General features: G+C 42.8%; 1 protein-coding gene across 2 annotated transcripts in view; it reads left to right on the top strand.

Moving 5' to 3' along the window:
• Window positions 1–26157, top strand: part of SHROOM4 (shroom family member 4) — a 394799-nt gene that overhangs the window by 291579 nt on the left and 77063 nt on the right. For both annotated transcript variants that reach the window (XM_033944710.1, XM_033944711.1), the window contains exons 3-4: window positions 12929–13060; window positions 16375–19426. In XM_033944710.1, the coding sequence (XP_033800601.1) occupies window positions 12929–13060; window positions 16375–19426 (3184 nt within the window). The remainder of the gene's footprint in view (window positions 1–12928; window positions 13061–16374; window positions 19427–26157) is intronic.

The raw sequence follows: 26157 nt of genomic DNA, 5'->3' as shown, positions 1-26157 counted from the left end.
GAGTTCCGTCTTTAGTGGGTCTTTACCCTGAGGTTTCTGGAAATGTTTTTGGATTCTGCAAGACATTGTGCGTTTGCTGCAAAAGGCTCTGCACTGACATGGTGGCAGAGTGCATTACAATGGTGCCTTGTAGTCTCCTTTGTGTTGCTGTTTGGAAAATTCATACATTCAGAATAGAGAATGGCACAGGGACAAATTTTTCCCCGTCCCCACAAGAACTCAATTTCTCCGGCCTGTCCCCATGAGTTTTGTCACTGTCCCTGCCCCATTCCTGTAAGCTCTGCCTTAACCGCACAAGCCTCGAACACTTATGATTTTAAAGTGTTTGAGGCTTGTGCAGATGAGGACGGAGCTTGCAAGAATGGGACAGGAAAGGAACTCGCGGGGACAGGACAGGAAAATGAGTTCCTGCAGGGACAGGGAAAAATTTGTCCCCGTGTCATTTTCTAATTCGGAACTCTATGACAGACAATCTCACTTTAACTTGTCGTGGATAAGTCACTTTGCATACTATTTTCAGGCATTGCTTGGCAGTTTGAGGATTCCTTACATCGCCACTGGCAGGAGAATGCCAGACTCTGCTAGGACTTCATGAGTTTTTATTGCTCCCACTTAGTTCAACTGCAATACATGAGTAAGTTGGATCTTGTGACTGTGCTGCAAAGGAGGAGTTGGTTGGTATTATTTATTAATTTAGAAGTGATGTTGAAATTGTGGGTTCAGCCCTCCAGGTGTGGGCAGGCAGGATAGCCTGCCTGCATTTTAGAATTTCTGTAAAATATAACTTAAATTGACTGCTATTGAACTGGAAAGCAAAGAAACTTGTTCTATAATGTAGCGACAAGAAAACATTGAAGGGCTGCAAAGATATTTTCTCCATGATGAAAGAATTCAACACTATAATTCTCCCTCCGTATTTGTGGTTTCAGCATTCGCGGTTTTGATTACTCGCAGTTTTTAGCTTGCTGGCTCCTCCCCCCCAAATTACGTCAGCTTGCATAGAGAAATCGCTGATTCCAAGCGTTTACAGAAAGAAATCGCTGATTCCCAGCACTTCTTCACCGTGTTTTGCCTCTCCTTCAGGAACAGGCCAGGTCTCCCACCATGTTATTCGCGGTTTCAGCACATTCACAGTAGTTCTTAATAGAAAACAGCGAATAACATATGAAAAAGTTATTTGCGGTTTTTCTATATTTGCGGTTCTGTTAATCCCCTATCACAGCGAATACGGAGGGTGAAGTGTACCTGATTGAAGTTAGAAAGTTAAAAATGTGCTTGATTCTTGCTTTAACATTAAAAAAAATCTGTTAGAATTAGGTCTTTAAAGTAGCAGTATATCCTGCCCACTGCGAAATTTAAAATGTGCTGCCTGTGACAGTCCTGACTCTAAGGGCCCCTTTTAGAAAGCAGCAGTAGTGAGTCCCGGTGCAGCTAATATGATGCAGCCCATAGGAACTGAATGGGCTGCGTTGCATTTGCCATGTGGGACTCCCTTTCACGGGTTTGTTAAGAGCAGAAGATGTGGGATTTGAATCCTTGTTTGAAAGAGGAACCAAGAGATAGTGAAAAATTGACTTGCATTTAAAAAAATGACCATAAACTGGTAGGTCACTCTCTTGCCACTCATTTTCTTGCCATAAATTTGGTTGCACTTGAAGTACCATCTGGAGGCAGAAATATATTCATGAAGAAAGATCTGTGAACCAGGTTCTTGTGTTTCCAATAAATTTACTTTGAACCCCCCCTCTCAAATGGGATTTTTTCAGAAAGAAATAGGCTTGAAGTTTTAGCTACTCTACTATAATAAGGACTTATAAATGTATATATGATTAGCTTTCGATCTGAGGAAGAAGGGGTTACCTTCGAAAGTTAATCATAAACTACATTGTTAGTCCAATAAAAAAGGTATTATTTTTTTCCTTTATGTTTTTGTTTTATTTCTTAAATAATAAAAAAAAGAATAGTTTTTGCACAAATAAGATTTATTGCTGCTTTTTGTTAGCAGTCCTTGTTGGGCTGACTTTGGGAGTTGTATTTATTTTCAAAGCATTCAGACTACATCCCCAAGCTAAGCATAAGTCAATCCACAACTGAGGAAAAAACTCTTGTAAAAAAAAAATAAAAAATCAAATAACCATGTAATCAGGGAATAGGTATTTGTTTAATTTTCTCATAAAAGTAAGCAAACTCTTCTCCTTTCTAAGCTCATTTGGAAGTTTTCTCCAGAGTTCAAATATGATCATCAAAAATGCACTGCCTTGTCGGCATAATTTCTGCACAGCTATAACTGAAGACATATCTATCAAACACTACTGCCTATTTCAAATGCAGTCTTCAGATCTTCAGTGAGCGTAAAACTTTGCTGTACACTGCAGCACTCAATAACATAATAAGTCTCATAGGCTTTAAAAATCTTCTTTCAGGACTAGACTGTAAGCTCTGTCTCTCTTACGTTGTTTTGTACAATGCAGCAAGCACCTAGTAGCACTTTAGGAGAGTGTGGCACAGTGGTTAAAGCTACAGACTCAGCACCCTGGACAATGGGATTTAGGGAGGGAAGGAACAGAAAGGGAGAGAAGTTGGACACAAGGGATGGTGTGGATGGGGTTGGGGGATAGAGATACTGGATAGGAGGGCAGTTGGGAAGAGAAAAGGGAGAGCTGGTGGACCCTGGGGTGGTGGGGAAAAGGGAGAGATGCTGGATGAAAGGATAGTTAAGAAAAGGAGAGATAGTGGATCTGGGGATGGTGGGGTCCATCGCTGCAGCTGAGGGGATGAAAACAAAAAATAGGAAAGATGCCAGACCTCCGGAGGAGGGAAGGGAAACAGAAGGGGAGAACAGAGATGGAAGATGGATGGTTAGCACCAAGAAAGAAGAAAACGACAAATGGGCTGGAGACCCTGGCAAGCAAGTTATCAGAAGACAACCAAAGCGTGGGACCAACATGATTTGAATAATGACCAGACAACAAAAGGTAGAAAAATAATTTTATTTTCTGTTTTGTGATTACAATATGTCAGATTTGAAATGTGTATCCTGCCAGAGCTGGTGTTAGACTGCGAACGTGAGCTAGGATTTAACAGAGAGAGGAAAAGTCTTTTTTGCTTGTTTATTTTGTTTACACCACAGCGCCAGTGTGGGTAGGAGAGGGCAAAGGGGGTGAAGAGGCTATAAAATAAACCCACCAGGATATTTGAAAAAAAAAAAAAACAAAACCCCACCCAATTGGGCGGGAAAGTCAAATCAAAAAAATCGATTCAATAGGCTGAATCGAATTGAATCAAAATTTTTTTCCCTGAATCAGGCAGCATTAATCAAAATTATTTTTCATATTCATTAATGCATGCATTTGTAGTTAAATTTGGTGAACTGGTCTTTGATCACAAATCATCATATATTGTTTAACTACCAAGCATGATTTGTTATAAACACCAATAGTGAGGATTCAGTTATCCAAACAGTCCAGCAAGCATAAGCTTGAAACTATGGCTACTGGAACATGTAGTGTCTGACACACATGCACTGCACTTAATCATGGCTTTAAAATGAATAAAGAAATTAAAAAAAAAATATTATAGATGGATATTCCCAAATACATTGTATATATAGGAATCTCCTGAATGTGCTTTTACCAGTAGGATGAAAATTAGCAAATGGAAGCAATGGTAAAGGACACAATCTGCGAACACATAGAAAACAATGGACATCTGAAGGCGAGCCAGCATGGCTTCTGCCAGGGAAGGTCATGCCTCACGAACTTGCTGTACTTCTTTGAGGGAATAAACAGCTAGATGGATAAGGGGGAATCCATAGACATAATTTACCTTGACTTCCAAAAAGCCTTCGACAAGGTACCTCACGAACGGCTACTTAAAAAGCTGTGGAACCACGGGGTGCAAGGGGATATCTACCGATGGATCAAACACTGGTTGGCAGGCAGGAAACAGAGGGTTGGAGTAAAGGGCCAGTACTCAGACTGGCAATGGGTCACGAGCGGAGTTCCACAGGGGTCAGTGCTGGGACCTCTACTGTTCAATATATTTATTAACGATCTGGAGACGGGGACAAAATGTGAGGTTATCAAATTTGCTGATGACACCAAACTCTGCAGCAGGGTTAGAAACACGGAAGACTGTGAAGACCTGCAAAGGGACCTAACGAGACTGGAAGACTGGGCAAAAAAGTGGCAAATGAGTTTTAACGTAGAGAAATGCAAGGTCATGCATGTAGGAAAAAAGAACCCGATGTTCAGCTACAAAATGGGGGGAACACTGCTAGGGGTGAGTAACCTTGAAAGGGACCTGGGGGTGATGGTCGACACATCTCTGAAACCATCGGCGCAGTGTGCGACAGCCTCAAAGAAAGCAAACAGAATACTGGGCATCATCAAAAAAGGTATAACAACCAGGACGAAGGAAGTCATCATGCCGCTGTATCGCGCAATGGTGCGCCCCCACCTGGAGTACTGTGTTCAAAACTGGTCGCCGTACCTCAAGAAGGACATGGCGGTACTAGAGGGAGTGCAGAGGAGGGCGACTAAACTGATAAAAGGTATGGAAAATTTTTCATACGCTGACAGGTTAAAAATGCTGGGGCTGTTCTCCCTGGAGAAAAGGAGACTTAGAGGGGACATGATAGAAACCTTCAAGATCCTAAAGGGCATAGAGAAAGTGAATAAGGACAGATTCTTCAAACTGAGGGGAGCCACAAACACTAGGGGTCTCTCGGATAAATTGAAGGGGGACAGGTTTAGAACAAATGCTAGGAAGTTTTTTTTTACCCAGAGGGTGGTGGACACATGGAACGCGCTTCCGGAGGATGTGATAGGCCAGAAATCTGTAAAGGGGTTCAAGGAGGGTTTGGATAGGTTCCTGGAGGAAAAGGGGATAGAGGGGTACAGATAGAACTTGAGGTAGGTTATAGAAGTGGTCAGAAACCACTTCACAGGTCGCGGACCTGATGGGCCGCCGCAGGAGCGGACCGCTAGGCGAGATGGACCTCTGGTCTGACCCAGTGGAGGCAACTTCTTATGTTCTTATGTTCGTAAATACCACCGTAAAGGGGCATTTGTGTAAACAAAAATCTTATACAGGAATTCATAAAAATTGCACTGTTCACTAATTGATAATATTTAATATATTTCTAGGGACTCTTCTCTGGAATTTCTAGTATGATCTTGCCAATTTTCACTCTTATTTTTCCCTGTTTTTTCCCATGCCAAATTTGGCCCTGTTCTGTTAAAATTTCAGAATTATTTTGCTCCCAGACAGATGTTTTCAATCCCTCATACAAAATTTGTTTCCAACAATCCATTGGGTAGGGAAAAATGAAAAAGACATACTGTAAAAGTCCCAAGTAAGTCAGAAAACTCCTTAACAGCTAGAAAGATATAGGGCTCCTTTTACAAAGGTGCTCTAGCGTTTTTAGTGCACGCACAAGATTAACGCGCACTAGCCAAAAAATTACTGCCTGCTTAAAAGGAGGCGGTAGTGCCTAGTGCGCGTGGCAATTTAGCGTGCGCTATTCAGCGCGTTAAAGCCCTAATGCACCTTTGTAAAAGGAGCCCATAGTAATGTCTGTTTACAGTCCACAGTTGCCCTAATGTGAGTAGGACTCTAAACTCCCCGTCTTAAATGTATTGATCCTCAGGACCTCATATAAATGGCTTTTCCCCTATTATTGGCAGCTCTGCAGACAGCTGTTGACCACTGCCTAAATCTGCCTGACTAGTCTAGAAAACCCTTCTGAATTTCCGAAGAGACCTCTCTGACTTCTGCCTGCACAATTTGTTCTTTCAGGCTTTCATCACAGATGGAGACTCCCCTATTTTATGTCCCAGAATGAACCAAACCCTTCCTGTTCAGGGAATAGCAGGGAGTGAATTCAGATCTATAAAAAGTGCTTTAAATAATTTATAGTCATTGTAGTTATTTCTATATGGTCAGTGACGTAAGTGGGGCTTTCCCACTTATTCGTCACAGTTTTTGTGCATAGCTAACACCTCAGATAGAAGTCTAGTCAGGATGCCGTATTGTGCTGATAAGTAAACATCCACAGATGTGGTCTGACTAATTTCCTTTTTGCAAGAACATGTAGGTGCTGATTTACTAAAGCATGGGAACCTATTCTATCATTAACGTGGATTACTGTGTTAACTCATGCCCCCCTCCCCATTTTTATTGGGGCTAATTCACTTACATGCATATGTTAGTATGCTGTACAGTATATGTTAACCAGAATTAATGATAGCACAAGTTATCATGCTTTACAGAATGGAAAGCAAAGTATAAATACTTTATGTTGGGGTACCTTGAACTATCATTCACTTTTTACTATAGACTTGCTTAACAGCAGGCATATATGGCAGTATGTCCATGCATCGCAGATGCCTCTCATTCTGAAGTAACTCCTTCAGAAAACATTTATGTGGCATCACCTCTATGAGAGAGTAGATGAATTCATCCATAGGAGCTGTAACAGTGATGTAGGGCTTTTTCACATTCAAATTTCATTTCATTTCCATTACATCTGTCCTGCCTATCAACATACTTCTAAACAATAAAATATACAAATAAAATAACATGTTTCATAAAATCCAAAAATAGCCTTACAGTATAGCTCAGCATCATTCTAATTCCCTTTGGCTGCTTAGAAATATCTAACTAAAGAGAGAGACTTAATTTTTATTTAGAAAAGTCCTGTTCAGATCCAACTTAGGTCCAGAAGGACTAAATATGGGAGTCAGTGATCTGGACTTGCATTTTGTAACTATTTCTGCCTTGGTGTGATTGTGACTTCTGTTATAAATTGTAGTTCTTTTCTTGACTTCTTATTTTTATTTTATTTTAGTTGTTCTGAGTGCCAGAAAAGGCAGTATATGATGTCTAAACATAAACATAAAAATTTTAAAAGATGGTGTTAGCCAAACTTGGGCTGAGGAGGCAGTAAATTTAATTTATATATACCCTTTTTCTTACACACTCATGCTTCCTCTCTCCCCCTTCCTAGTGCTGCCTGATTTCCAATTTGAATCGATTCACTTCAGGTGAATTGATTCGTTTGTTTTTTTTTAAATTGTCCTTGCCGATTCGGTGACCGACACTCCTCCATGTGCCTTCAGGTCTCCTAAAGCTGGAGCAGCAGCGCTGCTTCTTGCTGGCTGTCCACTGCCGCTGCCGCTCCTACTTTAGGGAGGGAGGGTCAATCAGGAAGTGCTGCAGTGCTTAGGCACTCTTTGCAGCATCCTCCAGCTTCCCCCCTTGGCCTCCCGCTCTTACCTTCAGATAATTACAGCAGCCTGCAGAGAGTATCGCCGGAGCTGTAGTGATCCTTGCAGGCTGCCGTTATCCTCAGCAGCACGTTCCCTCTGCCACGATCCTGCCCCTGATGTCAGAGGAGGGGCGGGACTGCGGCAGAGGGAAGTGCTGCAGTGGCCAATGGCAGCGATCCTCTCTGCAGGCTGCCTTAGTTAACTGAAACTAAGACCAGGAGGCCATGGGGGAAGCTGGAGGATGCTGCAAAGAAGGGGGGAACATGCAGGCCTTTGGGGGGGGCAGGCGCCAGGCTTTCGGGGGTCCCTGATGTAGAAGTACACGGAAGAAGGGAGGGGGGTTCAAAGAGATGTGGGGGAGGGAGGGAAGGAAGAAATAATGGGTCTAAAAACAGAGGAGAGGGAGAGAGGTGGTGGACAATGGGATTTAGGGAGGGAAGGAACAGAAAGAGAGAGAAGTTGGACACAAGAGATGGTGTGGATGGGGTTGGGGGATAGAGATACTGGATAGGAGGGTAGTTGGGAAGAGAAAAGGGAGAGCTGGTGGACCCTGGGGTGGTGGGGGAGAGATGCTGGATGAAAGGGAGATGTTGGATTTGGGGATGGTGGGGGTCCATCGCTGCAGCTGCAGGGATGGAAATGGAAAAAAAGGAAAGATGCCAGATCTCCGGAGGAGGGAAGGAAACGGAAGGGGAGAACAGAGATGGAAGATGGAAACAAATGGGCAGGAGACTCCGGCAAGCGAGTTAGAAAACAACCAGAGCCTGGGACCAGCATGATTTGAATAATGACCAGACAACAAAAGGTAGAAAAACAAATTTAATTTTCTGTTTTGTGATTACAATATGTCAGATTTGAAATGTGTATCTTGCCAGAGCTGGTGTTAGACCACGAACGTGAGCTAGGATTTAACAGAGAGAGGAAAAGTCTTTTTTGCTTGTTTATTTTGTTTACACCACAGCGCAAGTGTGGGTAGGAGAGGTCAAGGGGGGGGGAGGTGAAGAGGCTATCAAATAAACCCACCAGGATGTTTTTTTTAAAAAACAAAACACCCAATTGGGCAGGAAAATCGAATCAAAAAATTGATTCAATAGGCTGAATCAAATAGAATTTTTTTTTCCTGAATCGTGCATCAGCCCTTCCTCATGAAGCCACAACTTTGTGACTGTTTCTTCGACCCATATAGGCTACTTCAGCTTTCTTTCCTTCTTCTCGTGTGTATTGACTGCTGTCTGGACCTTCTGTCCACACAGCGACTGTCACTGCCACCTCCTGATGTACTGGCATTTGCCATCTTAAACTCCTGTGGCTGCTGCTTCCACTGACTTCTGCTGCTCAATCCTGTACCTCCTTCTAGCAGTGCTGCCTTCTGCCTTGTGGCTGGTGTCCCTGTCACCTTCTGCTTTGTAAGTCTGCATCTCCTTCCAGTTTATTCAGTTTATTATTGTTTAACTCTATGATGAGTTATTTTCGACAGGAGAAAGTTTTTTGTGTTTTCTTTTAATATTGGTGATTTGATACTTCTTCCTGGAAAAAAAAAAAGAAGACAATTTGACCATGAATCATTACTACGTTTATTATTGTGTGGCATATAGAAAATGTTAGTGAGCTCAGTCTGTTCCAGGGGCCATGGTTGATATTTTCAGTGTGGCCTTAGTTCAGATTCCTATAAATCTGAGGATTCTGCAACATACCAGCTTGACTGATTTATACAAAGGACATGAGGAGAGACCCTCTATCTCACTAGTGATGTAGCAGGCTGAAAGAGAGTTTGCATGCATTTGTACACTCAAGACAATACTGTGTGCTCTGGGTAACGGAGAAAATGTGGAAACTTCTTTCTCTTGTATTAAGTCATCCTATCTGTCAGGTATTACATGTATTTATGGAAGGTATGCATATGATCATTTCTCTGGATTGGTATTATCGCAGATAATGCAATATTTTAAGGTTTTTTCATTTTCTCTCCTCTTTTACATTTAATATCTTTGAACATTTAATATATTTTATTTTACCTCACCCCATTATTACCCAATGTGTTTTCCTTTTTATGTAAAAATTTTAACAAACAACGAAATTGTAACTTTTCCCCACCTTTCCATTTTACTCTTGTTTGTCCAACTTGTTTGTCAATTGTCTAATTTGTACAAATTATATGTATTGCCACATTCTGATGGTTTTTAAATTGTACATCGCTTAGATATTGTTATAAGCGCTTCATCAAATGCAAATTAAACTTGAAACTTGAGATGATGCATGCAGCATGTTGCAAGTCTGTTAGGAGCACGCATAATGCAGAATCTGAAAACAACTGTAGTATACATCCCCTGATTCACTGTAGCATACGCTGGGTTTTACTAAACGGCGGTAGAGATTTTTTAGCGCGGGCTGGCAAAGTAAATGCTCCAACACTCGTAGGAATATAAGGGCAGTAGAACTAGAAGACACGAATGGAAGTTGCAGGGAGATAGATTGAAGACCAATGTCGGGAAATACTTTTTCACAGAGAGGTAGTGGACACCTACAATGCCCTTCCAGGAGAGGTGGTACAGTCCAAACTGGTGAGCTACTTCAAAAATGCTCAGGAAAGACACATGGGATGCCTGACTAGAAAGAGAAGTGCAGTGTGGCTGTTGAAGTGTGGTGTTAGGCAAGATAGTTGGAACTAAGGCTGAAGCTGGACAGACTTCTATAGTCTGTGTTAAAGAATGATACACGGACAAATTTGTCCCCATCCCCACAGGAACTCAATTTCCCCATCCCATCCCAGTGAGTTTTGTCGCTGCCCCTGCCCCATTCCTGTAAGCTCTACCTTAACCGCACAAGCCTCAAACACTTTTAAAATGTTTGGGGCTTGTGCAAATGAGGATGGAGCTTGCAGGAATGGAGCAGGGACAGGGACAAGAAAATGAGTTGCCGTGGGGGTAAAAATTTCTCCCCTGTCATTCTCTTGTCTGTATCCCACAAATGGTAAAAAGACAGGAGAAGCTCAGCAACTCCAGTGTTGTAGATCACTTTTGTCATGTGTTTTCTTAGGCTTCCTCAGCTGGCGTTATGAGTGTTGCAGTTGTCTGGATCTCGCTGCACGATGCCACAGCATGATGGCTGAAACGTTGATTCTACTTCCCCAGACGTGACAAGACCCGGACAACTGCAACAATCACTTTTGTCAGCTTGTCATGTGCTTGCAAGTGACGGTACTGTATAGCTCAGGGAGTAGGGGAAGACATCTTAGCTGGTAAATTGAGTGCTGTCAGCAATACTTGGGGATGATATGTGTTTATAACCAAGATTCCATCATGTTTGGCTCCCTATATGGTTGGCATGGTAGAAACTTGATAACCAGTATTTAAGCCTGGGTGACTGAGGCCTGTGCAGAATGGCTAGTGTGGCTCCAGCCACCTTGTTGGGCAGACTGGATGGACCATGTGAGTCTTTATCTGCCATCATTTACTATGCTACTGTGTAATTGTCAAAGTAATATTATAGTGGCAGTAAATAACCTGAATGACTAAACAAATTGCATAACATAAACCATTATTTTATTTGGGTGATTTTATCATTGATATGTTGTTTATTTTCTAATCTGCTTTGTGCAGAAAATGGAGGTGATGGAATATCAAATGTGCAAAAAAATAACAGACAAAACAAATCATTTACTACTACCACTATTAATTATTTCTATAGTGCTACCAGACGTACACAGTGCTGTACAGAGTCACAAAGGAGACAGTCCAGGCTCAAAGAAGCTTACAATCTAAACAGACAAAGACAGACAAACAGGATGTCATGGATACAGTTAGGGGGAATGATTAGTCTGCTGTCTAGGGCAGTAGGGAGTAAGGTTATGGATTGAAGGTACATAAAAAAGGTGGGTTTTCAGTCTGCTTTTAAACAAGGGAAGGGGCTTGGTGGACATACTCGGGTAGTTTATTCCAGGCATATTGGACAGCAAGATGAAGGGAACGAAGTCTGGAACTGGCAGTGGAGAAGAAGTGTATAGCTAAGAGTAGTTGATTTGACGAATACTTGTCATCCAAAATGGCTGTGCTCTTTCCCAAGAAAATGACTGATCAAAGAGAGACTCCAAAATCATGGCTGCTAACACAAGCAATTTATATTTATCTGAGGGTTCTCACCAGGTCTACATTATACCCAGTAGAAATGTTTCAAAAATTCTTAATCTGAGGGTTTTTATTTTTAATTAACTTATTTTATTTATATACCACTTATAGCCTAAGTGGTTTACATTCAGGTACTCAAGCATTTTTTCTCTATCTGTCCCAGTGGGCTCACACTCTGTCTAATGTACCTGAGGCAATGGGGGATTAAGTAACTTGCCCAGGGTCACAAAGAGCAGCATGGGATTTGAACCCACAGCCTCAGGATGCTGAGGCCGCAGCTCTAACCACTGTGCCAAACACTCCCCAACCTTGATAATGATGAAAATTTGTTGACTCATGACTCCAAGCACAGATTTTGTGGCCCACAGTATGGAAAGCCCTATTCTAGTCTAGGGGACTCTTGATTGATGATAAGGAAAATACTTTAACATAACATGTTCATAAATGCTAGTTATTCTTTTTTTCAGTCTTAGTCTGTACAGAAATGTGATGTCTTGGATGCTTTTAGTACACCACGTTTACTTGATAAACTCGACTTTTTTCATTATTTTTGTTTAATCAATCAGTTCATATTTAAGCTCCCCCCTCCCCATTTACATAATCGTAGTGCGGTTTTTAGCAGTAACAGGTCCAAAGCTCATAGAATTCCTATGAGTGACGGAGCTGTTACCACTGCGGCTGGCGCTAAAAAACTCACTATGCTTTTGTAAAAGGGGGGGAGATGAGTATTGCATTATGTATTTTTCTGATTTTGTGAACACAATCCATTCAGTGTATAATATAACATAATTGCATTTTATTAAAATATTGTCAATTATTATTGATGTTTTGTCATGGCAATCCTGATTTTTATATGGATTCTTGGGACAGGATTCATTACTGAGCAACCTGGCAAATTGGGGGTGCCATGGCACCTATGGCATCCCCCCGTTCTGACTCTTGTGACTCAGGGTAGAACCTTAGGGATCTCTACATGTGTGCCATTTCCATGGAATTCATAAAACAGTATTACTGGTAGATTGAAGTGTGTGCTCATTCATTTGAAGCTAATAACTGTGGGTGCTCTTGCTAATGCTAATATGGAGAGATATGAATATAGACTTCCAGTGATAGATATTGTTTTAAATTCTTCAGTCACGTTGTGTAATCATAGAAATCTATATGAAAAATAATGGACCAATTTATTTCCTATTGCATCTCTTAAATGATTGTCCTAGTATATCTTTGATCATGAAAGTTAAGGTGGTGGAAAACCATAACCTTTTGAATATTTTGGGTCAACGTATTCCCATCACCGTAGCTTTCCCCACTGAGTCCTCTCTGGCCATTACCCTGCTGATGGGAAGATCCCTCCCACACTGTCTGATATAAAGGTATAACGTAGGGGAGAGTGGGGTCATAAGTACTCATGGTGTCCACTGATAACAAATCCTTTTTGTTGAGAAAAGGAAGCAGTCCAGGAAGTGATTTCAGACTTGGTTCCTCAGAGCTAATTTCCTTTCCATTCTTGTTGTTGGCATTTGTTTCTGTCAGGAGGAATGTCCCAGTCATAAGGCCTCACTCATGGCACCTCGCCAAGCTGTCGGAGGTCCGGACTGAAGCAGCCGCCATGCACTTTCCTTCAGATGCCTTCAGCTTGTCTTGGCACTCAGGATGTGAAGCTAGGTGAGTGTTCCTTTCATGAGATGGGGGGATATAGGTATGTACTGGGGAGAGCAGGCATAAGCTTGGGAATTCATTTCCCTGTAAGCAATTTTACACCATTATGATGAAATACGCATTTAAAGGTATGCTTACTCAAAACAGCAGTTCTCTGTCATTTCTAAGGTAAACTTCCATGTTTTATTGGCTCTCTTAATGCTTCTGTCATAGGAGCCAGCTCTGTGGGTGCTTGAGCACCACTAATATTGAGCAAACTCTGGCTGTGGCCAGGGAAGGCTAATTTCTATTGGGTTTAATTCCCCCAATCATTTTGAAAAGTTGACTTCTATGGTTTCTGTTGCACATTTCCCCAGTTTTTTTTTTTCTCTTTGTTCCAAACTTGTACACACACACTTATTTTTCAGTGTTTAGTATTTTAAACCAAAAATAAATCCTCTGTACAGAAATCAGCAATGAATCAATACATAAAAGGTTTTAAATTTTTTTTAAAACAGTCCACATAATGAATACTAGGTCACATAAAGGGTTACTACTGTGCTTTAAAACAGATTTTACATACTGAAAAGGCCTTTTGCAAAATTGTGCAATGGTATATGTAAGTGGTCCCATAAGCATAATTTGGGCAGAGCAGGGGTAGAATTGTGCTGCATTTTCAAAAACACACAAGTAGACGTATACAATTATACCAATTTTAGAGCAGGTGTACGTGTGTGCTTAGGCATTTGCACACCACAAGGGCCACTTTTGTAAATACACATAGGCTTCTATATTGCCTTTATGAATAAGTTTTGTACCTTTCTGGACTTCGTACAGGGAACTGGATTCAATTCCCACTGCAGCTTCTTGTGACCCTGGGCAAGACACTTAATCCTCCATTTTCCCAGGTACAGAACTTAGATTACGAGCCTACTAGGGATGGAAAAGAAAGTACCTATATATAGTATATGTAAAGTTCTTTAATTATATCCACAGAAAAGTGGTATATTAAATCTATGACCTTACATAGGAGTCCTGTTATAAAATCAGACTCAACAAGAGAAATTCAATTCAAAGTGCAAAAAATGCATTTAACTAAAAAAGGCATTCAAGTTTCAAGTTTATTAGGATTTTATATACCGCCTATCAAGGTTATGTAAGCGGTTTTTACAGTCAGGTACTCAAGCATTTTTCCCTAACAAAAGAGAGGTAGAAGTATCCTAATTATAACACAGGATTTATAAATTTCTAAGTATCTACAAGGGAGCTGTTGCAGGGGGTGGAGAGGAAGTATGCACAAATTAAGGAATACAGTGCTCCCCTGAGATTCACGGGGGTTCCATTCCAGGAACCCCTGTGAATCTCGAAAAACTGCAATTACTGTTTTTCATGGGGGAGCCCTAAGAGGGCAGCAGGAGAGCAGCCAGAGCGCCGCGAGTGCAGGAAATCACTCGCGGTTCGCTCCGACCGCCTCTTCCTGCACGAAGTCGGGCCTTACACATAGAATAACTTTTAAAATCATATTGCTTACCTTTAAAATTCAACAATCACATGTGCCGATATTTTTGGATCGATTTTTTATATCATACTCTCCATTTAGGGCTCTTAGATCAATACAACAAAATTTACTAACTATTCCTTCTCTAAAAATAATAGGGACCAGGAGATCTACCATTTCCTCAGTCATACCTCCTCAGCTGTGGAACAACTTACCACTGTACCTACGTAATGAACCATCCTTAGAAAAATTCAAGCGCTCCTTAAAAAGCTTTCTGTATAAGGATGCATTCAATACATAGACAGCTTAACCTCCCAAATATAAAATCTTCAGATCCTAATGGATTTTATGTGATCCCATCCTATATGTTCCTCCCTAAACGTTTCTTTTTTTTTTTTAATTAAAGACTGTAGTCCATCCTATTTATCCTTTTTGTATTAGTTTGTATCAGTTTGTATTAGAACTTATATGATTTGTATGTAATGTCATATTTTGTCCACCCTTTTTTTAATTATTTTTATGCATTGGAAAATTGTTATACGCATTGAAATATATGATACTGCGTAGATAACAAATCTTATTAAACTTGAAACTTATCCAATCAAGTGGGAATTTTGTGTAATCATGGAACATGGGCAATGCTGCCACTTAATCTGTGCAATAAGTTATGCACGCCCTTGCTGCTTTTAGGTATCCACAGTTACGCCATGTCTATGAGTGGTGTAACTGTGGTTGCCTAAATTTTAGGCTCACTGAAGCCAGTTTATAATGGAATCTAGGTGCCCAGATGTCATTATAAAATAGGCTCTCACTGTACGGCATCAGGAAGTGACAGATAAATCGCCGAAACCAACACAGGCAGCAACTTTGTCGCTACTTGAACTGAAATTAAAAAGGTACAGGGAAAGGGCGTACATGGGCGGCAGGGGGAGGAGTAGAAAAGGGGGCGGAGAGGAAGAGGGGTGCTGGCACCTCGAGGAAGACCGCATCTGGGGCAACCCCTTACTACGCCACTGTTTCTTGTTGAAATTTTTTCATTCAAAGCTAATAGCATGCATTTATTTCGTTTATGCACTTAAAAAAAAATTTAGTGTGTGCTAAATTGGCTTAGACCCTGATTCTATAAAGTCCGCCTAAAGTTAGGCGGCACCAATTCTATCAAAGTTAGGGGGCACCAATTCTATCAAACTTAGGCAGCCATTATAGAATCACGTGCCCCCAATTTATGCCAGGGTTTTCTTTGCCTAAAGTTAGGCACCAATATCAGAGCCTAATAGCATCTAATTCACAAAGAGGTGCCTAACTCCAATAGATGCCCATGATCTGCGCCTAAAAACGCCCACTTTTAGTGTAGGTGCTTTGGGCTAGATGCCTATTTTTTTTTTTATAGAATCGAGTTTTTGGAGTTAGACACCTAGCTTTCAATTAAGTCCAACTAAACCTGATTATGAGGTGTTGAGTGTCAATATCAGCACTGATTAAGCCTATTGATCAATTAAGTTAGGAGCTGATATTAGCACCTAACTTTAGATAGACTTTATAGAATCGGAGTTTTAATGTGTAATAATTGACTTTGTCATCTAGTGCACATTAAATAGTTTGGTACATACTAGAAATTCCCTGTTAAAATGAATGTGTAAAATTAAAAAAATGAATGAATGTGTAAAATGAGTGTGTAATGTGTAGAATGAGTGTGTAGAACTAAAAAAATCCAAAAATCTGGAAAAAGTCATGATAAAAAGATGAAAACTAACCACATTTTTCTTGCTTGTACACATCCTTAATAACTTTCTTGTTTTGATTATAAACCATTTACTTAACCATTCTATATTTTATCTTGCAGTGATCTCTCCATACAGTGGAACCAGCTGTCTCGCCATTGCAGCACTGACAAAAGCAGTTCTATTGGAAGCATGGAAAGCCTTGACCAACCCAACCAAACTTACTTTGAGGGGAATCTCTCACCAATTGACCAAAGCATGTATCACAATAAGAGAGATTCTGCTTACAGTTCATTCTCTGCTAGTTCCAATACTTCAGACTACACTCAGTCACTTAGGCCTGAAGAGAGTGCTTCCATGGACTGTATTCTCCAAGGCTTGGGTGGTTGCAAACACAATGATGGCAGATACTTGCAGACCGGAAATGGGGGTGGGGAAACCCCTGAGGAATCAAACTCTCACCACCATGGTGGACATTCTGAACCCAGCTCTAGGCCTTCCTCATGCACATATGAAACAAACCTTTCAGGTTCTTCAAAAGCAGCACCTCAGCCTCCAGTTAGGAGGGATAGCCTTCGAGCATCTAAAGCCCATGCTTTTCATTCTGAGAAGCGTAGAGCTTCTGCTCCTGTGGACTCATTGCACCTAGCAGGGAGATGGACTTCAGACACCTTTCTGTCTGTCCAAAATAAGAGCCTAGAAGGGCATTGTCACTGTGGACAGGCATTTGCTTTGTGTTCAGGTCATACAAAGGATCAGTTGACATCTGACCAGTATTACATGCTAAGCTCACAAACAGACAAAGGTCAACAAAGCACTGAAACACTACTGAATGGCAACAGAGAACAGTCAAATGTGTCCGTCTGCAAACAGTTGACAGATAATTCAATATGTAATAACAAAAAAAGCAATGAAGATAATAGAGACCAAGCTGTACCAGTTTCTTTGACAGATTGCACTAGCCCTCAGCACAAAGACCGTTTATTAGAGCAGCACAGTGACTCTGAGTGCCTAGTATCTTCCAACTTGCAGTTACTGAACACATCTGCAGAGTTTGACTGTAGTTCTGAAAGTCAGCTTGTACAGGAGAGGCATCAGTGGACGGTGTCCCCACTTCATAATACACAACTCAATCAAAAAAGCCCTTGCCTCAAAGAAAGTGACAAAGAACATCTCTCTGATAAAGCTGCTCATGAGGAATATAGTAACAGGCATCTATTTTCTGAAAAAGAGATCCATAACTCAAAGAATACAAGAGAAGATGCTTGCAGTCCAAAATTAACAGGCAGCTGTGAACCATCACACTTGAAAAACAGTAAAGATTTTGAGAGATCTTATAGTGTTCCAGATGAGCCAACAGATCACCAGCAGAACTTCCAGCCTGCCCCACTGTTATCCACTGAAAATATACCTTTAAGGCCTTCCTGCAGCACAGAGACTTTAGTGGAAGAGTGTAAAGATCCTGAAGAAAACAAGTTAAATGTTCGAAAGCCTGCTTCATCTCGTCATCGTTCAGCCCAAATGAGAAAGAGAAGTGATCGCTTTGCTACCAATCTGAGAAATGAAATCCAAAGAAGAAAGGCCCAGCTGCAGAAGAGCAAAGGGTCTTCCATATTACTCTGTGGAGAAGAAACAGTTCAGGAAACAGATGAACCATGTGAAACTGCTTGTCCCCCTCCTTCTCGTTGTCTTCCTCCTCCTCCACCACCACCTGCTCCAAAGAATTGGTCATCCTGCACAGAAAGGAGGGGCCCCGATGATATCGGGAAAGAGATTTCTTCAAAATACCTAAATCAAGATCCAAAGCAACTTAGAATGCATGAAACTCAGAAAACTCCTGACCATCTAACTGACAGAGACTCTGCTGTGTCAGCTGTGGAGCGGACTGCACCTACAAAAGTTATATTACCCAGTTCAGAAGGTAAGCCCTCCAATGATATAAAAAGAGTCATGTCTTTAGACTGCCTAAACCGAGAATTGGATAATCATGAACTGAAGGCATATGAACCTCTAAGAAGTGTCAACCATCTAACTGTTCCAAACACAAAGAGGAATGCTCCCCAAAAGAACAGATCATACATTGCAGAAGATGAGCACTCTGATATATGGAGAACAAAATCCTCTGAAAGCCTTAATCAAGAGACAAAGAACCATGAGCTGAGGATATCTGAGGCTCGAAGAGTCACTGATCAGCTGACAGGCAGGATGGCAGCTGTGACTGACGGACAGTGGAAGATACCTCCAAAGTGCAAGTCACCCATTTCAGACAGAAAGCCCCCCTGTAATATGTGGAGAACAAAATCCTCAGAATGCCTAAATCAAGAGACAAAGAGCCAGGACCTCAAGGTTTATGATGCTAGAAGAACAATTGAACATTCAACAAGCAGAATGTCTATAATCTCAGATAGTGAACAGAGCACCCCTTGTCCTTCTCCTGAACCTGAAAAGCAAAGAATTTTCCAAATACCTAACAGAAATGGAGGCCGATGGAAGTGGTCTCCAGAGCACAAACTGCAGCCTCAATTCAGGCATCCCAAAGAAAACCAATTAGTGTCTTGCATTGAAGAATCAGATGTAACACTTATACCAAAGCAGATATTGGAAGAATCCACTCTCCTACCCTTTGCAGATAGGAGAAAATTCTTTGAAGAAACCAGCAAGACCATTTCCAACCCTCATCACCCTGTCATGCTTATCAAACAAAACAAGTCTAATTTAAGATCAGGGCCCACTGAGAAAACAACTGTTTTTCAGCCAGCGATCCTAGACTGCAGGGACCGTAGACGGCATTCCATAGACCAAACTTACCATCCAGCATCACCAATGATGCAAGATTGTGCCATTTCTTGTTCAGATTGCTTAAGTCAAAGCATAGACCAACCCATGTGCTGCAAGCAAGGAAAGCATCCTGGTGACTGTGATTACCTCAGAGCTGTGGTATATACCTGCAATGTCCACGGTCCAGTAAGGCATGAGCCTTGCATATACTGTTCTGGTGATATATGCCCTGCATTATTGAAAAGAAACCTACAGCCAAGCCACCATAGTTATCGTTGTCATCACCATCAGTGGCCAAGGTGTGCAGAATGCTGCTGTCTGTCTCAGCATAGCGTCATGGAGGAAAGTAGCTCCATATGCAATGATCATTGGCAAGCAAGGAAGCCTTTCTCACAGGTGAGAATCTCTTAGTGTGCATGCGAGAATTGACTTTGGTCATTGTAATGCAGTGTGAGTGAAGTGTTGTACCAATAACCAACATATAACCCTGGGTTATATGTTGGTTTTCATTTAGTTATGTGAAAAGGAGCTCATAAAACACCAGCCTTTTTTGTTTAATTTTAGATTTGAAGATATTGGTTTGAGTTATGGTTCATTCTTTCCCTCTGTTTTTTGCTTCTGGTAGCACATTTTAGTTTGTGACTGGTACTGTGTATGAAACATCTTGGAATGCATGCATCTTACATAGTTTCCTACTAATGTCTACAAGAATACAATGATGGAACACTCAGCTGAAGAAGTACTAGTCAAGGAATTGATCTTTAAACAACCCAAGATCTTTCAGGCACTGAATGGGGTTCCCACTTTTGTTTCTCTTTAAAAATAGGGCTTCCGTTAACTCAAATTATAATTCTGCATACTAATCAAGACAATTATCTAACTATTCGGTGTAGGATGGGCTAGGGAGGGCATCAATGGGAACTCCACTAACTTGGAACATGAGCGCTCTGGCTGCTTTCTCCTACCGCTCCGGCTGCCCTCTCTTGTCTCCTCTGCTGAAAACCGTATTTGCTGTTTTTCAAGATTCACGGGGTTCCTAGAACGGAACCCCTGCGAATATCGGTGGGAGTACTGTTTATGACTTAAATAAATTAAATAAATAAATTTCCTAAAACATTTTTAACTCACCTTTACCCAAGGCGGCTCACAGTATTACATACATATTTCAGGATTTGCACAACATAAAGATCCCATACATCACCAAAAATCATAAGATTATACCATCTCAACTGCTCATTTACTACATTACTTCAATCAAGATGCATAAATCTAATAACCTGCAAAAAAGATGATATTCAGAAAGTAAAATATTAACTCAAGAAACAGAATATTAGCTTAAAAAAGCTTGGACAAACAAATGGGTCTTAAGCAACGTTCTAAATTGCAATGGATTTCTACAAAACCGTAAGGTACCAAACAATGCATTCCACATTAAATGGTCCAGCTATAGAGAAACATGACTTTTTGGTCCATACATATTGTAAAATATTCCTCTTTGATGTGTTGAACAAATAACAATTCTGTGACCTCAGCGTCCTTGGCGTCTTTGCTATAAGTTACACATTTTGCATGGTGAATTTAGGCACACCCATTTACCTGCATTAACCTGGTATAAATGGTTGGCATGCCAATTTGGATTTAAGCTATTATTCTATACTAGTCTTTAAGCCCGTTACATTAACGGGTGCTAGAATAGAGTGTCTGTCTGTCTGTGTTTCTTTATCTCTCTCTCCTTGGCTGCTGTCTGTGTCCTTCTGTCTCCCCCCCACCCCACCCCCCGAGCAAAGCTGTCTGCCCCCAGCACACACCTCCCACCCAAAGCAGCCCCCTTTCCCTCTCCCTATCTCTCCATGGCCCCTTCTGTCTCCCCCAGCACACCCCTCCCCCAAAGCAGCCCCCTTTCCCTCTCCCTGTCTCTCCATGGCCCCTTTTGTCTGCCCCCAGAACAAAACTGTCTGTCCCCAGCACACCTCCCCGCCAAAGCAGCCCCTTTTCCCTCTCCCTATCTCTCCATGGCCCCTTCTGTCTCCCCCTAGCACACCCCTCCCCCAAAGCATCCCCCTTTCCTTCTCCCTGTCTCTCCATGGGCCCTTCTGTCTTCCCCCCAGAGTAAAACTGTCTGTCCCCAGCACACCTCCCCCCAAAGCAGCCCCCTTTCCCTCTCCCTATCTCTCCATGGCCCCTTTCCCTCTCCCTCTGGCCCCCTGAATTAATTCCCCTGCTTATCTGGCCTGCTTCTCTTCAAAGCAGGCCGCGATCGTGGAGGCCGGCCCCAGTGAACTTCGCAGGCTGCTCCCCAACCCGGAAGCACGCCCCCCCCCCCCCCGACGCGATCCCGTGCCACCGAGGCCGGAAAGCGGCCCGCCAAAGCCGGCCACGATCGCAGGCTGGCCCGAAGAGGAGGATCAGCGGTGAGCGAGGGCGGGAGGTATGGTTCCAGCTTGGTGGGGTGAGAGCGGGAGATCTGCTGAGCTTCCTTCGGGTTGGTGAGGGCGGGAGGAGGGGCATGGCCAGAGTGATCATTGGCCGGGTTCTAAAATGGAACACGGCCACGGATCACACACCACGGCCGCAGTAATCACGCTTTTTTAAAAGCGCATGTGCCACTAACCTTTTATTATATAGGATTGCCATTATAGAATTAGTGCTCGGTGGGTAAAATTGATATGCCTATATGAAGGTGCCATGTTATAGAAATGCCTCTTAAATTATTAGGTACTAAATTGATTTAACGAGCATTAACCTACAAATGAATGCACATTGAGTCAATTTACAAATGTTAAAAAGTTCGAATTTGTGTTACAAATTTACCCCCTCTTTTATCAAACTGTGCTAGAGGTTTTTAGCATAGGACGGTGAGGGAAGTGCTCTGACACGCATAGGAATTAAATGAGCATTGGAGCATTTGCCGCGCCAGCCTGCGCTAAAAGCCTCTAGCTGAGCTTGATGAAAGCTAACCTTATCGATACAAATATGGGAAATGAACTAAAAAATGCGCAAAAAATTGTGGACAAATCTAAAAATATGCTGAAAAACAACTGAAATCTTTTCCATGTAGAACCCTACTACCGTAATTTGTGAATCAAGTGAATAGAGTTCTGTGATTCTCAGTTGCTTCTGTAATGCCATACTTTTAACAGATAATTCAGTTGAGATGGACAGAACCATTTTGTAGAGTAGAGTAGGCACCAGCTTTTTTGCAAGGCTTACCACGCATGTTTTCTACATACAAAATGAGGTAACATATCTCACTTCGGCAACCAGCCATCTGATTGTTAAAGAGAAATTCAGTGGAGAGTTTCCCTTTAAATGTCATCCTGCAAAACCCATGAGGCTGCAAGCCCTGTAAGGAGACTGGAATTAGAAAACTTGAAGGAAGCTCTGTATTTTCACTCTGTTCTCCAACACTCATGCTAAAATATCCACCTCGTATGAACCCCACAGATGCCCTCCCACAAACACAACATATGCATCTCACCATATCGACTCTGCATCCCCACCCCATATACAGCCTTCTTAAATATCCTCCATATATCTTTCACATGTGCTCCCACAATACACAACAAATTCCCACACATCTAGTTCTACCACGGCCGCCCATTGTTGCAGAAAACCCTCCCCACAAATCTTCTAACAACCCCATACTCATTCTTTCCCCTTCTTCATTCACATATAGCACTCCATTAAAAAAGTCGCCACTGGTGTTTCCAGCAGTTTATTCAAAGAAATGTAGTAAGGAAAGACTAGCTGAAGCCACTGAATTAGACTGAAAGCTCCTCAGTTATTGGTTACCTGATTACTTTGGAGCACCACAGTTCTATGCTGTTGTAGTTTTAAAAAGCATTTTTGCTTTCAGAACACTTGTAAACCTCATTTCAGCCCCTTTTATCAAGCTGCACTAGGGTTTTGTTTTTATCACCGGCCACTGCAGTAAAAGCTCCGAATTCTGTGAGCGTCGGAGCTTTTACCACAGTGGCCAGTGATACAAAACCCTAACGTGGCTTGATAAAAATGGCTGTGCTGTGCTGCAGTAGCAATGCTGTGTTGCATTTCTGGATGGTGAGACTTACATCCCACATAGTCAGTTGCTAGACACGCTGTAGTGCTGGAGCAGAGAGAAAAGCAGAGCATTGCTCTCATGCGCCACCTCTCTTTGGTAGTGCAACAGTTAAAGCCATGGCTGGGGTTCCTGGGGCTTTCCTACTCCTATATCCCCTTATCTTTCCTGAAGCAGCAGTATATAGCATTGACAGATGTGCTTAAATGGAGAAAGTCCTTCAGGGCCTAGGGAGACACTTGATGAAGAGGCAATACATGCATCATTTTGGCTCACTTCCTTATGTAATTATTAAAAATAATTTTGAAGTACATTTTATTTAAGTTTGGAAGGCCAAGACAAAGAAGCACTGACTTTTTGAACCTTAATTGTAGCCTTCTTTTACCCAAGCTCATTATCGGATCTGAATGTCTAGCTATTGCAGATATATTTTTGGTTTTGCAGCTGTAAACTATGACCATATCTTTCAACTTACATTTGGCTCTTAGTTACCCCCCTCATTTAGTGCTGGCTGCCATGGTAACAGCTCCGACACTCATAGAATTCCTATGAGTGTCTGAGCTGTTACCGTCACTAGAGGCAGAATTAACAAACACATCGCGGTCGGCGCTTAAAACGCCAGTGCAGCTTTGCAAAGGAGGGGGGGTTAAAGGGTTAGTGACCTGCATTTTGAATTAAGAATCATTTTGCTAGAACCAGTCAGAAACAACCATTTAGGGGCTCAGTTAAGTTTTACATTTTTGGAAAGTCAGAACATTCCAGTAATAAACATGTAGATGCATGTAGTCTCATTTTCTAAGCCAAAACTACAGCCTAATTTTTTTTTAAAAATCATTTTTGCAAGACTTTATTTTCTTGGCTCTAATATTTGGAGATGTTTGGAAAAGAAAAACAATGATGGAACATCCAGATGGAGAAGGGATCCCAGGCCCTCCTGCCCTCAACACAACCCACCTCCCCCCAACGACCACCCCCCAGAACCCCCGATCGGACCCCCCGCCGACCCGCGACCCCCCCCCGGCAGACCCCACGACCCTCCCCACCCCACCCCTTCCCCGTACTTTTAATGTTGGCCAGACGGATGGGTGCCAAGCCCGCCCGTCCGGCAGGCCAGCCGGGTCCAGAATGGGGCCGGATTGGCCCAGGCAGTAGAAACCCTGGCCACAGGTGGGGCCTGAGGCGCCTGGGCCAATCAGAATAGGCCCGGGATCCTTAGGCCCCTCCTGTGGACAGGGCCTTAAGCACATGGGCCCAACACCTTCCCTGCTCCCCCTGTCCAGGAGTAGCCGTTTTACCTTCCTTTTACCTCCCCCCTGTCCAGCGGCACCCCTTCACTGCTCTCCTTGTCCAGCAGCAGCCCTTCTCCCATCGTTTTACCTCCCCCTGTCCAGCAGCACCTCTTCCCTTCTCCCCCTGTCCAACAATACCTGCTCCCATTGCGTGGCTGCTTCCATTGCGTGGTCCTCTTAGAGTGAGTGAGGGCAGGAGGGGGGAGTCGCTGGCTTGATCTGCCTGCTCCCAAACCGCGGCTGCTTCCATTGTGTGGTCCTGTTAGAGTGAGTGAGGGTGGGATGGAGGAGTTGCTGGCGTGTTTTCCGCCTCCTTGCGTCCATGGTCACCATTTCAAACTCTGCATGTGCAATAGGAGCCAGAAAACCACCACAGGCTCGTTCTACTGGCAAGGAGCTTTGGATGACGAATGCAGGGATCACGAAGTTTGAAGTGCGCATGCGCGCTTAGGGTTTTATTATAGTGGATAGGCTTCATGCAGCAAAGTTTGAGCACTCCTTGAATCAAAGGTTATTATGTAAGATCCAGATGTATAATAAGATCACATGTGCTCCATAACTGCATTATTGGCTGAAGAAAGATAACGTGATATTGATGTTTAAAATCTCTGGTCAATTATAAATAGGATCTATATTCTTAAGTACTTAAAAGTTTTCACTCTAATTCTATAAACATGTACGCACATAGTAACTATGTTACTATGTGCGTACAATTTTGACATTTAATATACAACGTTGTGCATGCAAGCTATAGAAGGAATTCCTTAGGGAGGAGTCTAAGGAAGTCACTGATTGGCCTTAAACAATGTTTGTCATAACAACAATGTTTGTTTATGGCCAATCAGGGACTTCCTTAGACTCCTCCCTAAGGAAGTCCCTGATTGGCTGAGGCGCCCCAGGCCTTTCCCAAGGGAGGAGCCCGAGGCGCCTCAGCCAATTAGGCCCTTAAGCCCCTCCCCGTGCATCAGATGATGCATCGGGGCGTGGCCTAAGGCTAGTATCACAGAGGAGCAGCAGGAGCAGGAGGACTTTTGCCCTTCCTCCTGCTTCCGAAGACCATAGGACTCGGGAGGCCTGAGGAGCAGGAGGGACTGGGCACTCCTCCTGCTCCCACCATTTCTAAAGGTGCGGGGAGGGGGTGGGCTGGGCCCAGCCAGCCAGACGGCCTACTACAGGGAGGGAGGTGGGCCAGGCCCGGCCCGGCCCGGCCAGGTGGCATTTGCGATAGCAGGAAGGAGATGGCATCCCTCCTGCCTTGTGTTTGGCGGGGCATCGGCACGCAGGGGGGGCATCAGCGCGTGGGGACATCGACATGGGAGGGCGGGTTAAAACCACGGGCTGACAATTATATAGAATATATAAAAAATGAATAATTCCTTTTTTATATATTCTGTAAAAATTGCCAGCCCGTGGTTTTAAAGGGCAGAAGAGGGCAGGAGAGGCGGCTAGGATAGAAGCGACTGGCCTTCAGCAGTTACCTCTTTTCTGATCGGCAAGCCCAATTGGTGTTAGCTAAAGTGTTTAGTGAATCGCTGCCCTCCCATATTTGCATGCCATTTCACTCAGGAGGAGATCGCTTAACACTTTAGTGAATTGGGTCAGAGAGAAATCGGGTCGCAAAGAGCTCGCAAACCGATCGGTACATGAATCTAGCCCAGGGGTAGGGAACTCTGATCCTCGAGAGCCATATTCCAGTCAGGTTTTCAGGATTTCCCCAATGAATATGCATGAGATCTATTTGCATGCACTGCCCCTGATCTAGCCCATAGTGCGTAACTGCA

Source organism: Geotrypetes seraphini, chromosome 5, assembly GCF_902459505.1.
Source record: "Geotrypetes seraphini chromosome 5, aGeoSer1.1, whole genome shotgun sequence".
NCBI classification, from domain to species: Eukaryota; Metazoa; Chordata; class Amphibia; order Gymnophiona; family Dermophiidae; genus Geotrypetes; species Geotrypetes seraphini.
Note: the sequence above shows the minus strand (reverse complement) of the source record. Positions and strands in the feature narration are given on the sequence as shown.